General features: G+C 45.0%; 1 protein-coding gene across 2 annotated transcripts in view; it reads left to right on the plus strand.

The window, feature by feature from the left end:
- The window catches only part of LOC147117434 (histone deacetylase 9), a 1,471,293-nt gene that overhangs the window by 849,604 nt on the left and 605,773 nt on the right, over positions 1-15,916 (plus strand). For both annotated transcript variants that reach the window (XM_085988432.1, XM_085988433.1), the window contains 2 exons: positions 3,458-3,581; positions 10,017-10,138. In XM_085988432.1, the coding sequence (XP_085844558.1) occupies positions 3,458-3,581; positions 10,017-10,138 (246 nt within the window). The remainder of the gene's footprint in view (positions 1-3,457; positions 3,582-10,016; positions 10,139-15,916) is intronic.

Raw genomic sequence — 15,916 nt, forward strand, 5'->3', positions numbered from 1 at the left:
CTAGGAATTCCCTGGCCTAGTTGAGGCAAGGCCTGATATGAATTGATAAGCTGCTTTATTTTAAAAGCATTTCCGTGGAAATATAGGTATTAGATCCCAAAATGTAACATATCTCCCTCCCCCAGAGTAGAAGTCCATGGACCCGATTGGGGCGGTATTTCCAAGCAGGGGCAGGAGTTCTGGTTGGACAAACACTGTGGAGTCGTGTTTTTTGTTACAGGGTCCCCGACTGGAGGCCAGCCTGATTGATAGGCATGGCTCCCTGTCGGGTGGGGAACGCTGCAGCAGAGGTCACAGCCCAGGAGCAGGTGAGGTTGTGCTGCTGGAGTAGAAATCGCGAGGGTGGGGTGGGGAGGTGGGCGGGGGGATGGGTACAGATTGGCTTGTAGGGTCAGGGGGTGATCACAGCGGGGTCAGAGACAGGTCGGGGGCAGAGAGTCAGAGATATCGCGGGGGGGGATTGCGGGGGGTGGGTCTGATTGCGGAGGAGGAAGCAGGTTAACTTGGGGGGTAGGGAGGGAACAACTCCTGCTCCTCCTGGCCCACAAGCAATGCTGGAAAGGCAATTACCTCTTTAATGTAGCAGTTCTCGCCTCCCTTTCGCTTCCGGGCTTATCGAGGCCTAGGAAACCTCGCCACCCAGGGTTAAATTTTAAATGGAGATAAAATGTGAGGTACGCAGCCTCATTAAAATATTTAAATGAGCAACCCACCTTCTGGGAGCGGTTGGGTTGCCCACCCCATCCTGCCTCCGTTAAAACTGGAAGTGGGTGGGTTCGAGGCAGGTTGGGTTCGAGGTTGAGATTTAAAAAATGTTTACATCCTACCTGACCCAAACCCACCATTTTTGGGGGGTTAAAATTTCCCTCCATGTGTTCCTCACTAGATGTGCCTGCATGGGTGCTGATCCTCCCGGACCCCAGAAGCCCAGGAGATGCATGGAAACCTGCCTGAGGGATGTGCAACTCCTGTGCATGACACCTCTGAGCCCTTGTACAGTGGGGTATTCCTGCAGCACATTGCAGGTCCTGAGTTACTTGTACAACTCCTGCAACAGGACCATTGTGCACCCCAGCTTCATTTTGGCACGGCAACTGCGTGTTACTCTTGGGTTCTGCCAATGGCTGCCTCCTCCTGTCCATTCACCGCCTTGCTGAAGTAGCTGCACCCAATGACCTGCTTATCCTCACCCAATGTGGCAGCATATCAGGTGGTCTCCAACACCACCCCCATTAAGAACTTATTAAGAACTGGCAAACAAAGCCGCAACAGTCTGCAAAGGTCTTAATGTTAAGAGACTGATTTCTGGAAACAGTTCCAGATAATTTAACCTGGTTACTTGATGAGTAGTGTACACTGGATAGCTAGGCACATGTGCTGTTTATCTTGTGGCCTTGTGAGCACAGAGAAGCCATTGCACAGATGTAGAGACCAGATGCTTCATGCTGTCCCACTCAGTGAGCCAGCTGTTCAGCCCAGGCTGGAAATGGGTATGCAAACAGAAGTCAGAAATCTGAAGTCAATGAGGTTGGGCCTAGAAATTTGACCACGTAGCATCCGTTTTTAGGGCCTGATCCAATTTCCGCACCCAGGTGTTTTAAATGTTGCAAAGGAGACCGCAAGGTAAATCACTGCCAAATTCTTAGAAATTCTGTGATGTAAACGAGACCACAAGAGGATCAGCACATGCTGCACCTTTGCTTTCCAGCCACATCTGCCATAGGTCTTTAAGTTCAATATTAATTTCTCTATAAGCAGTGTCTGGATTCTTAGGGGTAACTTTTCATCTTTTCCGCATTGGCAGTAGTCTGCCTGATCAGATTGCCTGTCTGTTATAGAACCCATCTGATTTTCATTCCATTGATTTCAATGGAATAAAGATTGGGCAGGTTCTATAAAGGGTGGGCGATCTGCTCCAGCAGATTACCGCCCATACCTTGAAGATGAAAACTTACCCCTTAGTTTCTTACATTTTTGCCTGTATCTGTCAGGCATTAAATAATAAACCATGAGAATAGTATGCTTGACAATATTATGGAATATAATTTTGGCAAAATTAACACAAGAAAGCACAACAAGTGCTTTTTTGCTTAGTGACATAAGTTGACAGGCCCATTCAATTTTTGTTCCACTTGTGGTGATTGGTGCAACTCAAATGCCCAGATAAAACTATCAATATCATCCTGTAAGCCTTTCTCTTACTACTGTTCGGACTTCGAGAATTATGAATAAGTGTAACAATGACAGATAAGTACGTGATCAATAAAATTGGTCTTTATTCACACTACAGTTCAAAATTCAAGTGTACATCGCAATCAATATGCACCCAATTTACCCGTACATAAAAGTACCCCCAGCAACTCATACGCTACCTCCTGCCGATTTATATCCCAAGTCAACCATACATAAAAGTACCCTTTAACAATATCTAAGCTCTATGTCCGACTTTTATACATACTCCTTTATCGGTCCAGAAAAAGTTGTAAGTCAAAAACATAGACTGGCCAGCTATCTTTGTTCCTCTGTTCTTCCACTTCTATCTTCTTTCTTTCTTTCTGAATTTCCCACCTCTGGGTCACTTCTTTTATAGGGCCTTTCTGCCGGCCTCCCTCATATACCACCGTCTGCCTCCCTCTGATAGGTCAGTTTCACTCCAAACCTTCCCTGCTTGGAGTTCCTTCCACATGACACATCCATGTTCCTGTGAGGTGTGTGGGGGCGTGACCTCCTCGTCACTCATGTTACTCCTTCCTGTCCATGTGGACTTACAAACAAAGGACCATGCTGACTACCAGGCAAAGGACCCCCTGCTGACTTCCACCATTTTGTGTCTTCACAAACAAAGGTTCATGCTGACTTCCTAGTATTCCATAACCATTCCACAATTCGTTATGAACTTCGATCTCCACATGGTAGCAGTGGTTTTATTACAGTTTTTAGAATCTTACATTTTAAAACTTGGATTAAGATTTGATTTAAAAATGGTGAGCTCTGAGTTCCATCACCCCACTTACTAGACTCACATCCAATGTACAATGATTCAAAATAAAGAATGCACCATGCTTCAGTGACTTTTAACTGCATTCCAACATTTCTAACCTCTAAGTCTTGGTAAAGGCTCTTGCAGCTTTCTTCCTGACTGTCTGACTTTGTATGTGTCTCTTTATCTACTGTGTTCACAGCCAGAAAGGGATCAAGGACTCTCCAGCACAATGAGTGTGAGGTTTTTTCAATTCCTGAGACAGGCTAACAAATTGCTTATTATTTACAAGCTATAGAGTAACATATTAGTATCCTAACTATCTATTGTCTCCAAGCCTTTTACGTATTAAACTTCTATGAATATACCATGCTTTTAACCACATTTAAAAATAACTTCTTTTCCAAAAACGTTACTGTTAAAAAGTGGTTAAATGGTACCAAAATGTGACAAGTGCTAAGTAACATACTTTTTCAGGTGCAGTGGCCAGTACTGAGGTCAAACAGAAACTTCAGGAATTCCTGTTGAGCAAGTCTGCAAAAGAGTCTCTACCAACTGGACAGAACCATTCCTTCCCTCAACATCCCAAGCTCTGGTATATGTATGTATCATCATCCTACTCATAGTGCTTACGTTTTTGCAGAAAAACTGCCACTTTGATTAAATTGCAACATTCAGAAATCAGATTACAAATGTAAATCTTAGGAAAGGTGTTGGCATACCTTTCAATTGTCTTTTAATTATAATTTTCCTTGTTCTGAGTATGGCCCATTAGGCCAAAACAAGACATTGGTCTCACTGGGCTAATTGGCGGTGTGCAGTTCAAGAAGTTATTTTAACGAAATGAAAGATAAAAATCCACGATATAGTGGAGTAATAGTCAGCATTCCCAAACAACGCAGAAATGAGCTTGTATTTACATTGTGCTTTATTACATCTCTCAGGATCTCCCAAAATGTTTTACATACAGTGCATTACTTTGAAGTGTTATGTACTGGAATGTGGCAGTTACTTTGCACACAGCAAAATCCCACAAATTGATATGAAATGAATGTTGCGTTATTCTGCTTTAGGTAATTGTTGAGGGAGGAATGTTGGCCAAGGCAACTCCCTATTCTTTGAATAATGCCATGGGATTTTTAATGTCTATCTGAACAGGCAAATAGTATCTCGAGCAATGCTACATCCTTCAGTATTGCAATGAGGTGTCCTAGGGTGCGATTTGAACCCACAAGGTTATAATTAAAAAGTGAGAGCGCTATCAATTGAACCAGGATGGGACTTAATCCATATTCCAGTATTTGAAGTATACCCCTAGCTCCACCAGTTGTCATTGTTGCCATATAAAAAAATGTCCCTTATTGGTAATTAAAAATAATATGATAGACTAAGTGTCGTAGTGATTTCTGTATTACTTTCTTCACTTGGATTATTAAACATAGTGAAAACTTAACTGAGTTATTTTCCTATCACATAAACCTACAATAATTGATGTTGTTTCTTCATCTTCTTTTGGTTTTGACATGATAACACATTTCTTGTTATGCTGTGACTGCCATCATGCTATATCATCAAGACTAAATCATGTATTGCTATATTGCTGCATTCTGCAGAGACCTATTGTTAACGTGATATTGCAAAATAGTATGTAATACAAATGATGTGGTGTAGTGTGAGCTACAGAAGTATGGCAATCTACTTGTGCGTTTCTAACTTTCTATGTAGAATCATAGAATTATACAGCACAGAAGGAGACCATTCAGTCCATCATGTCTGTGCCAGCCCTTTGAAAGAGCTGTCCAATTAGTCCCACTGCCCATCTCTTTCCTCATAGCCCTGAAAAATTCTCTCCTTCAAGAATTTAATTCCCTTTTGAATGTTATTAATGAGCCTGCTTCTGGCACCCTTTCAAGCAGTGCACTCCAGATCATAGCAACACGCTGTGTAAAGAAAAAAAAATCCTCAGGTCACTCTATTTTTTTGCAAATGTACCATTCCTTCTGTTGTGTATCATTTAAATTTATTAGTAGGTCTCCTGTAGCTTTGTTGACAGGAGAAAAATATATATTTCTTCCTGTAATGTCTGTGTTTTTTTCGCTAATTCTTGCAGTAACCTCTGTATGTCTTTCTGTTTGCCTTCCATTTCTTATGGCTGTTTGTCTCTTTTTCTGTTTTTTCCTCTCACAGTCTTTCTTTCTCAGTGGGGTAATTTTAATCACAAAAATGGGAGGGTTTGGGTGGGGTGGGACATTAAAATGTAAAAAATTTCTGACCCCAATCTGCCTCCAACTCACCCACTTCTGATTTTAATGGAGGCGGGACAGGATGTGGGGGACCGACCTGCTCTCAGGATGCAGGACAGTCTGTAAAAGCTTTTAAGGAGGTTCGTGTCTCCATTATAACATGAATTCCATTTTTAACCCATGACGGCCAGGTTTCCCTGGCCTCAGGAAACCCGGCAGGTAAAAAGTGGTGAGAAGGGCTGGATCCATCACGTAAGTGCCTTTACAGCATTACTTGTAGGTCACGAGGAGCAGGAGTGTTTCCTCCAGGCCCAACAAGCTGTCCAGTAACCACCCCCCGCGATTTGTCCAGATACCCACCTCCAGGATCTCCGACCCCTGGTCTCCCCCCACAACCTCCCACAATCAGTGACCCCCCACTGCATACACTGACCCCCCCAACTGCGACCACCGATCTCTACCGCCGCAATCACCAAGCCCCCCACCGCAATCACCAATCCCTCCACCACAATCACCGACACTGCCACTGCCATCTCCCCGCAAACCCCATCCCGATCTCCCCCGATCTCCACTCCACCTGACCTCTCCGCTCCCCACCGACCTCCCCGCTCCCCACCGACCTCCCCGCTCCCCACCGACCTCCCCGCTCCCCACCGACCTCCCCGCTCCCCACCGACCTCCCCGCTCCCCACCGACCTCTCCGATCTCTCCACTCCCCACCAATCTCTCCACTCCCCACCAATCTCTCCGCTCCCCACCAATCTCTCCGTTCCCTGCCCACGATCTTTTAATCAGGCTGACTGTTGAGCGCGAAACATGGAGAACCAAATTAAAACATGCTCTGGGCATTTGGAGAAACCCATACTTCCGGGTTTCTGTTCCATAACTCCTCCCAATGCCCCTGCCACTGCCGCCCCCCCCCCGCCGCCCCGCTCCAAACACGCGCCTCAGTAATTATCTGGGCCGTATATGTCTCTCTCTTTGTCTCTGTTTCTGTATCATTTTTTCCTTTTCCTTGCACTGTCCAAGAAGATGCGGAGCCAAAACTGGAGCTCAATTTCTCTGTTAGTGCAAAAATAATATTGGCCTGAAATTTGTGGTCCCGATGATGGCAACCACTCAAAGGGAGTACTGGGGCGGGGGGCAGTTAGAGGATGGGCTCATTGCTTGGAGGGAGGGGGACAGGCATGGAGCTTAGAGAGCAGGGAGGCAATGACTGGGACTAGGAGAGATTGGGGAGGCTGGGATCTGGTGCTGGAATGAAGCAGGAAGGTAAAAGCTTGGCCTGGGAATAGGTGGGGAGACCTGCTGCAAAATGGTTGCTTTATAACTTATCTATCCATCTAGATGTTGTTCCATCTATTACCTGACATTGAATAATCCCCACAGCAACTGCACTGTACGTAAATCTCTAAATGCAACACGATTAACCCTGACATACTTTGTATCTGTATCTTTTCGTGGGTACTGGTTTGAAATCTTGGAAACTTTATAGAATCTAATTTACTATTGTTCCTTAATCTCTAAATAATACTGCAGTAGTGGATGGTTTAACATAGGATAAATTATTTGCATCTCTCAAATTATTCGTACATTTGCTTTTCCAGTTACCACTTTAGCAATAAATCAATAAGCATTGATACATTGAGATAGATTTTGAACTTGCTGCTCAGGTGTAAAACTAGCATTGCGGTTCAGTCGCCCATTATAGACACAGCCTGATTTTGATTTTCATTGATTTTAATGGAAACAAAAATCAGTCAGTTTCTATAATGAGCGGTCCATCTTCAATATAACAACAGAAAATGCTGGAAAAACTCAGCAGGCCAGGCAACATCCATGGAGAGAGAAATAGTCAACGTTTTGGGTCGAAACCCTTCTACAGAACTGAGAGAAAAGGCAGGAAATTAAACAAAAGGCAGTTTGGGGGCTGGGAAATGGGGGAGGGGATGAAAGAAGAGACATAAAGAGATATTCAAGGTGAGGCGAGATAGTAATTGGACAGGTAAGGAAACAGACAATGGCTCTAGATGAAGTGTGAAATGCGCCGGCAGAGTGAAAGACAGAGCCATGTGGGAGAGAGAGAGAAAAAGGAAAAGTCACAAACCAACAGTGTGGATAAAAAATATCAAACATGAGAAGGGAAACTGAAAGCAATGAAGATGAACAAGGTTGACGAGCCAAACGGAGATCCCGTCGAAGAGAAGAGCAGAACTTCTTCAAGGTGGGCATTCCTAGAAGAGGGGTGGCAGTGAACCAAACATACGATAACAAAATACTGCAGATGCTGGAAGTCCATCTTCAATGCTAGTTTTACACCTGAGCAGCAAATTGGAAAGCTATTTTATTGTTCTCCGAAAGGGTCTAACAGCTTGAGAGCAAAGCAAAAGGTCTGGAGTCAGAGTACTTGAGTAGGATGGTCTGGAGTCAGAGTACTTGAGTAGGATGGTCTGGAGTCAGAGTACTTGAGTAGGATGGTCTGGAGTCAGAGTACTTGAGTAGGATGGTCTGGAGTCAGAGTACTTGAGTAGGATGGTCTGGAGTCAGAGTACTTGAGTAGGATGGTCTGGAGTCAGAGTACTTGAGTAGGATGGTCTGGAGTCAGAGTACTTGAGTAGGATGGTCTGGAGTCAGAGTACTTGAGTAGGATGGTCTGGAGTCAGAGTACTTGAGTAGGATGGTCTGAAGAGCAGAGCACTTGGACCAATAGTAATGGACACTGAGGCCCATGAGACCATAAGAGAGTAGGACTGAGGCAGGGACAAAGGCCTGTCATAAAAGCAAACTTTAAGCAGTAAGGAAAGTGGAGGCTTGGCAGAAGAAGAGGGACAGGAGTAGAGACTAAGCTTGCAGGTTCTTTTAAATAAATACTGGCTCTGCCTGAGAGCAAACAAGAAGGAAAGGCTAAGACAAGATAGGGAGCGAGCAGGAGTAAAAGCTGAAAGACTATCATAGAATGAGATGCCCATAGGCAGAGTGGGAGGCCCCAGAGTTGGGGATCGCACCCCCCACCCCCCCACCGCCACACTCCCACTAGCAGCAGTAGATGACTTACCGGTGGCTGCAGCTTCCCACCCGACTGGAAGCCCAGCCAAGCAGAAGATACATGAGAAAGACATGAGTGAAGTTAAGCTTTAGTACGTGGAATACCAGCAGGAAGCAGCAAGATGGCACACTGAAGTTTTACTTGAACTTGAATGATGCTAAAAATGAGAGATGATAGAAAGTACTTGCATTTATATAGTGTCTCACCACATCTTTTGGACATTTCAAAGTGCTTTGCAGCATATGTGTTACCTTTGAAGTTCAATGTTGCTACAGCTAGTTTGTGCACAGCAAATTCCCACTTTGAATGCTTAATCTGATAGACTGTTTTCAGTGGTGTTAGTTTTAATGACACATCTGAAAGATAGCAGGCTGGGATGGGTTGGAGTCAGGTGAGATGTATAAACTAAAAATCTCAAACCTGACCCCAACCTGCCTCCAACCCGCCCACTTCCGGGTTTAACGGAGGTGGGACAAGGTGTAGACAGCCAACCCACTCCCAGGAGGCAGGTTGGCCATTTAAATATTTTAATGAGGTTGCCAGTCTCAGATTTAACCTGCTTTGCAGGTTTAATCCTGGCCGGCCAGATTTCCCAGGTCTCGGGAAACCCGGCAGCTGAAGGGAGGTGAGGACAGTTTCATGGAGTAGGTAAGTGCTTCCCTCTGGCCCGCCAAGATCCCCCTGTCAGACCCCCCTCCCATACAACCTCCCCCCCTCACCTGGGAAGGGAATTGGACCCCCTTCTCAGGATTGGGGATCGCACCCCCGCCCTGGGGTTGGGCATCGAGTCACTCCCATGCTCCCAGTAGCAGCAACAGGCTCCTTACCTGTGGCTATGGCCTCCTCCGAGTGCTCCCTGCCCAATTGGAAGGCAAGCCTGTCAATCAGGCTGACTTCTGGGTGGGGAACCTGTCAAACAAAAACTACGCACGCTGTGGAGTCAAAACTCTACAGCATGCTGGGATACCCAAACTTCCGGGTGTCCCGGCAGAAACTCCGCCCTCCTGTCCTACACAGCCCGCCCTGTTAAGGTTCAGCTTGGCACATTTGACAATGTATCACTCCCTCAGTACTGCAGTGAAGACTTGAAAAATTGGGTCTTCTTTCAATGTGACAGAAAATATTCAAGAAAAAAAAGACTTGCATTTATATAGCGCCTTTCATGACCACCAGACGTCCCAAAGCGCTTTACAGCCAATGAAGTACTTTTGAAGTCACTGTTGTAATGTAGGAAATGCGGCAGCCAATTTGCACACAGCAAGCTCCCACAAACATCAATGTGACAATGACCAGATAATTTGTTTCAGTGATGTTGGTTGAGGGATAAATATTGGCCAGGACACCAGGGAGAACTCCCCTGCTCTTCTTCAAAATAGTGCCATGGGATCTTTTACATCTGCCTGAGAGGGCAGACGGGGCCTCGGTTTAGCGTCTCATTTGAAAGGGGATCTAATCAATAACAAGGAGTCATAAACTCAGAATTTTCACTAGAAGAATGAAGGTGGAAGTTAGAGTATTTCTTTTCACACAAAAGTTATCAGATTATGGAATACTTTACCACAAGTGGCTATAGAGGCAGAATTCATGATAATCCAACCCGTTCAAACCAACAAAAGTGAATGATTGACATGGAAAAACTCTCTTAAATTAGATGCAAAGATGGTCATCTGCAAAGATTGTGTTGCCATTTTATTGTATAGTCTGAAAAATGGTTGTGTTAATTTGCTACTCTTTGTTCCTGTGCCAGGGGAGCCCACCATGCTTCACTGGACCAGAGTTCCCCACCACAGAGTGGAACTTCTCCATCTTACAAACAACCATTACTGGGAATTCATGACACAAAGGACGATTTCCCCCTGCGAAAAACTGGTGAGTTAAGAATCCATGTTTACCACTTTGGTTGTGAAATCCCTTTGGACCTGCAATGACTTAATAAGAATGACACATTTTATTTTATATCAGGATAATCGTACTACTCACTGGATGACTCTACTTGTATTGAGATATCGATATACACGCATTTAATTGTATATGCAAAGTAAAGCTTTTTGTGATTTTTTAAATATTTAGCTTGGCTGTTTGGTGTCAACTTTTTCCTTAAGAGTGAGTTTGGTTTTTCAATAAACAAGCTATGCGTAACAGGAACAGGAAATGCTGGAAATTCACAGCATCAGTGAAGAGAACAGACAAGACTTTTCGGGTATGGACCCTTTACCTGAGGAAGGGTCCACACCCAAAGTGGCTTGCCTGTTCTCTCCACTGTTGCTGACTGACTTGCTGAGTGTTTTTGGAGTTTTCTATCTATGTTTCCGATTTCCAGCTTCTATAGCATTTTGCTTTTTACTCTTAACAGGAACTGCTCTTCAAGGAAAATTATATTCTACTTGATTGCTACATAATCCTATTCAGTTATAAAGGGATATCCTGTTCTGTTAGTGGTGTTTCACAGTTGTATTTTTTTATGTTTTTATATTTTAGAACTTATGATGAAGAAGCAGCCTGGAAGGGATATTTTGTATACAATTTCCCCTTAAGTGACATCATGGATAAGTTCGTGCTCTAAGGGCAGTGTCACCATTCCTGATGTCATATAACAGAAAGTTTTATTTAAAATGACTGCTCTCAGACTGCCTTTAATAGCAGCTAGCACAGCAGCAAATACAGGTAGCTCCCTTTGTAGTATTGAGGGATTATGGGACAGTTCAGTTTAATGTACTTCTCCTTTAACATGAGTTCACATTTACACCAGTAATATTGATCCCAAGTTCTGTAGTAGTAATATGTTACTCTTAAGCCACTTTTAAATGAAGAGTACACTAAGTGCTAAACAATAAAACAAAATGGATTTCACAGTTAACCCAATTGCACTACAGTCCTGAGCCATTTAGACAAGGAGTGTCTCAGGTCAAATCTCCAGTCTGTGCTATTAGCTGATCCTGGAGATGTTACAATTGGCATCAGTGTTCCTGAGGTAATGAGTAAAAAAAAATCAGCCAGTGCTCCCTCTCCTGATCATTATCTATAGACAGGACAGGAGAATGCATTTACAATTTTGCTGTGTAGAACACGGAGGAAATCTTCCCTGCAGGGCAAATCCCAGGCTTTGGCTGTGATGGGTCCCATGGTCAACATTTAGGCCGCAATTTTTTCAATGGAAGCGGGTTGGGTGCGGGTCAGGTGGTTTCTGGCTTCCAGTCCCGCCTCCAACTGCATCCGGCCCACAGAGGTGATTTTACGATGATTGACCTTGTTAAGGCCCATTTGCGGGCTTGCCGGCCAATTAAGAGGAAGCCGGTCAGATGACGTCATTTGATGACGCGTCATCTGCTGGTTTCATTAAAGGGAACATGCACAATTTTTTTTGACAGCTGATTTCTCAGTGTTTGACAACTTTGAGGTGCTGCAAACACTGACAATCACTGCACAAAGGTGAACTCTTGCACCCAGGCTCTCCAATTACTCCCTCTATAGGCTGGAATAGATGGCAGCTGCAGGGGAGGTGACAGAAGCGATCTGTCATTGGTGAGAGAGGTTCTCCCAATGAGTTGGCACTGGACATGGATTTCAAAACTTGTAACCTAAAGAAATGTGTAAATGTTTTAAAAATGCATTTCCCAACATGTTTTTACCTCTGAGACTCACCAGTGCAACATTAGATCCTTCACACCACTTCTGCAGCTATCATCAATCCAGAAACATTACAGCAGACTCACAACACGCCACACTTATCTGGTGTGGTGTCCGGGTGTCGGGAAGCCCAAGTCAGAAGCGGCAAAATTCAAAAATAGCCTGTCAACAACTAGCAATTACCTGTTAATAGGCAGGTAATTGCTTTTAATCCTCTTCTCACTGCTAGGTGTCGGGTCCATGCGCAAATCAGGGATCCGACACTTGGGAAAATTGTTTGGAGGCGAGTTGACGGCGGGATCGCAACCCGCCATCAATCAAAACGATTTTAACCTTTGACCCGCCTCCAAACCCACCCTCTGAGCGCTGGTAAAATCCAGCCCTAACTGTTTGAGTATGCTCATGAAAAATGGACCTATGGGCCAAGTGCTGGAGATATGCTGGCACCTGTGGAACTATAGCTAATGTGAGTCACCATCTTCAGGAGAAGAAGGAAAAATTGTGGGACAAATTCTGACTTTATTACCGAACTTGAATTGCACACTTGATACAGGATATAAAAAGCAAGACTCCTACAACCTTTGTAGTGCACTGCAGCTAAAGAAGTAAGGGGGGCAAAATTCAGTTGCTTTGTGCCTCCCGTTAGCACCCTAAGAGGGCGCTAACGGGGTGCAAAGCAACTAACGCCCGGGCACGGCACCGCTAATGCCTCCCGCGAAATTCAGCGGGAGATTACTGGCGGCGGTAGCCTGTAGTGCCCTGCGGCGCTGCGCCTCTGGTGATGACGTCATCGCCGTGCACAGCGCCCCGCTCGTACCCCAGCCACAAACTTCGGTCGCGCCCCCGAATTACCACCGGACACTATGTCCGACAGGGTCAGGGGTCGTACATGCGGCCAGGGTGGCGATAATTAAAGGGGAGGTGCCGGGCGGCCATTTCTTTTGCTGGCCGCCTGCCAGCACCGGCCCCCTCTGCCATCCCCTGCCTCCTCTGCCATCCTCCCGCGGGGTGCCAGGCCACTCAAGAGGAGTGCCGGGCTCTTTTGGCAGCACCCCGATCCCTGGTGGCCCAGCTGGGCCCTTGGTCGCGCTGCGCAAGGCCCCTCTCCTGTCATGAAGGGAGGAAGGCCTGCAGTACTGCAGCGCGACTTGCCATCGCGATATTCCCTGGGAGTGCCCCAAGAGGGAGGTGGAGTGTGTCCAGTAGCGCCCCGCCTCCCTCTTGAGGTGCTACCATTGAATTTCGGGCACGAAGGCACTAACTTTTTCAGGGCGCGACCGTATTTTTGCCCAAAGATTTCCTTATAAGTAGCCTTTATCAAACTTTTTTCATATACATCAGTAATCTTTAAATACACTGAAGAATTTTGACTGATTGCTGTGATTTTCAAAGTGATCTAATGATGTTAGGGACAGTTCTATTAAATAAACCATAACTTCATCCTCCTTTGGGACTTGATTATTTTGTGTGTTATAACAGTTAATGGGGGTAATTTTGACTTTGACAATGGCAATGAAAATCAGGAGAGATGTATAATGATAGTGCCCGTTTTACTCTGTTGCCCAATTTCAAAATTGCTCCCAATAAGTGCTGTAGTGACTCTTCCATTAGCAAGGGAACACAACCACCTCCAAGTCACACACCATCCTGACTTGGACATAGATCGACATTCCTTCAACGTCGCTGGGTCAAAATCCTGGAACTCCCTCCCTAACAGCACTGTGGGAGTACCTTCACCACACGGATTGCAGCGGTTCAAGAAGGCGGCTCACCACCACCTTCTCAACGGCAATTAGGGATGAGCAATAAATGCTGGCCTTATCAGCGATTCCCACAACCCATGAACGAATAAGAAAAATTTAAAACATAAATGAAAAAGATGATGTGAAGATCTAGTAGGTTTTTGAAAGAAAGAATTTAAATTTATATAGCACCATATCAAATCTCTCAAGACATCTGAAAGTATTTCACATACAATGAATTGCTATGAAGTACAATTTTTGCTGTTATACAGGTAGACTATCCTTTATCCAAAAACCTCGGGACCAGCCGTGTTTCGGTTTTTGGAAAATTTCGGATTTCAGAAGGTATTTTATAAGACTGGGAAATTTGTCGGCGGGGGGTTGGCAGGGGGTCGACGGGGGGTCGGGGTGGGGGTCGGCGGGGGTGAAAAGAATATCGGACAGGCCGCTGCAGCTATTGGACGGGCCGCTGTATTGTCGGGTTCACTCTCCCGGTACCTCCTTCACACTGCCCGGCTCGGCCTGCAATCTCCTACCCAGGAGGGAACTCTGTGACCCCTCTGCCCTGCTCAGTGTAAGTCGTGCGCCACTCTGGTCATGTCGTGCGCACGACTTACACTGAACGAAAACACTTTCGGTTTTCAGAGGATTTCGGTTTTCGGAAGTGCGGATAAAGGATACACTATCCCTTATCCGAAAGGGGGGGGGGTCGGGGGGGAGAAAAGAATATCGGACAGGCCGCTGCAGCTATCGGACGGGCCGCTGTACTGTTGGGTTCACTCTCCCGGTATACCACCTTCACACTGCCCGGCTCGGCCTGCAATCTCCTACCCAGGAGGGAACTCAGTGACCCTCTGCCCTGCTCAGCGTAAGTCGTGCACCACTCTGGTCATGTCGTGCGCACGACTTACGCTGAACGAAAAAACCTTCGGTTTTTAGAGGGTTTCGGTTTTCGGAAGTTCGGATAAAGGATAGTCTACCTGTATAGGCAAATGTGGCAGCTATTTTTATGCATAGCAATGCCTCATAAATACCAATGAGATTATTGGCCAGTTAATCTGTTAAGTTTTTAATGATGTTAGTTGAGGGAAAAATGATGGCCAGGATACTGGGAGAACTCCATGGGATCTTTAACATCCACCTAAGCAGCAGACACAAGCACAGACAGTTAAGGCCTTGGTTTCATGCTTCATGCAAAGGATAGTACAGGAAACTTTTGATTTACCAGCACCTAAATAACCGGAAATCTTGGTTAACTGGCAAAATTCAGGAGTAGGTTCAGGTAACTTTTATTACTTGCCTTCCTCCATTTGTTGCTGTGCAAGGGTGTGGCTGCAGCTGTTGCTAAGCTACAGAGACGCTTGCAACTTGTGGTCATTGTTCTGAAGCTGCAGGGTTTGTTGCTTTATACGGAGCTCTCAGCTCCGTATCTTTTACGATAGCTTTCGGTTATCCGGAATTTTTGATGAACCGGCACCACGTCAGTCCCATCCGTGCCGGATAAAAAAAAGTTTCCTGTACCTTTGACAAATGTATCACTCCCTCATTAGTGCACTGGAGTGTCCATTCAATTTCATGTGCTCAAGTACTGGACCTCCTGACTCAGAGGTGAGAGTGCTCCTAATTAAACCAAGCTGAGGTGGTGCTATAATATGCTTTCTAAATGAGAATGATTTCCTCAAGAATTTTTCTTAAAGTTTATGGATAATTTTCCATTTTAGTGGTCCAGGTGGGGAGCCTCACTCGCTGGGAGCACGTATTGGAAAGACAGGTATATGAGACAAATGGTTTTCTGACCATTCATTTAAATAGTCAGAACATCATGTGCTGCACATGCCCAAATTTCAATGATATGTTCTTGATGGACGAGGCTCTCTACTGGGAGCAAAAGTTGGAAAGTTACCCATGACTTCTCCATTCTATGAGTAAACCAGGTTTCAGCAGTGTCTGAATGTAATAAAGTGATCATGAGGATTGTGTGCAACCACAGAGTTTCTTCAATTTGATTGGTAGTGCTTTGTAAGTTTATTATACTACTTCAGAGTCAGTGATAATTAATGGGAAAAAAGCATGTAGGGCACCTTCAAGTCTGTTGGGTAATGAATCATCACATTTTATAAATAGAAATATTTGTGTCATGTAATAATTTTCTTTTGTTGCCATTACTTAATCCGACAGCTTCTTTACTGGAAGAAATGAGTATCATAGCATACCAAGTTGAGTCAGTAACTGTAAACAAGATTTCACTATCCTGAAACTAAGGGGATAATTTTAAACC

Source organism: Somniosus microcephalus, chromosome 5 (genome assembly GCF_052327205.1).
Source record: "Somniosus microcephalus isolate GS21.2 chromosome 5, FLI_Smic_1.0, whole genome shotgun sequence".
Classification (NCBI taxonomy): Eukaryota; Metazoa; Chordata; class Chondrichthyes; order Squaliformes; family Somniosidae; genus Somniosus; species Somniosus microcephalus.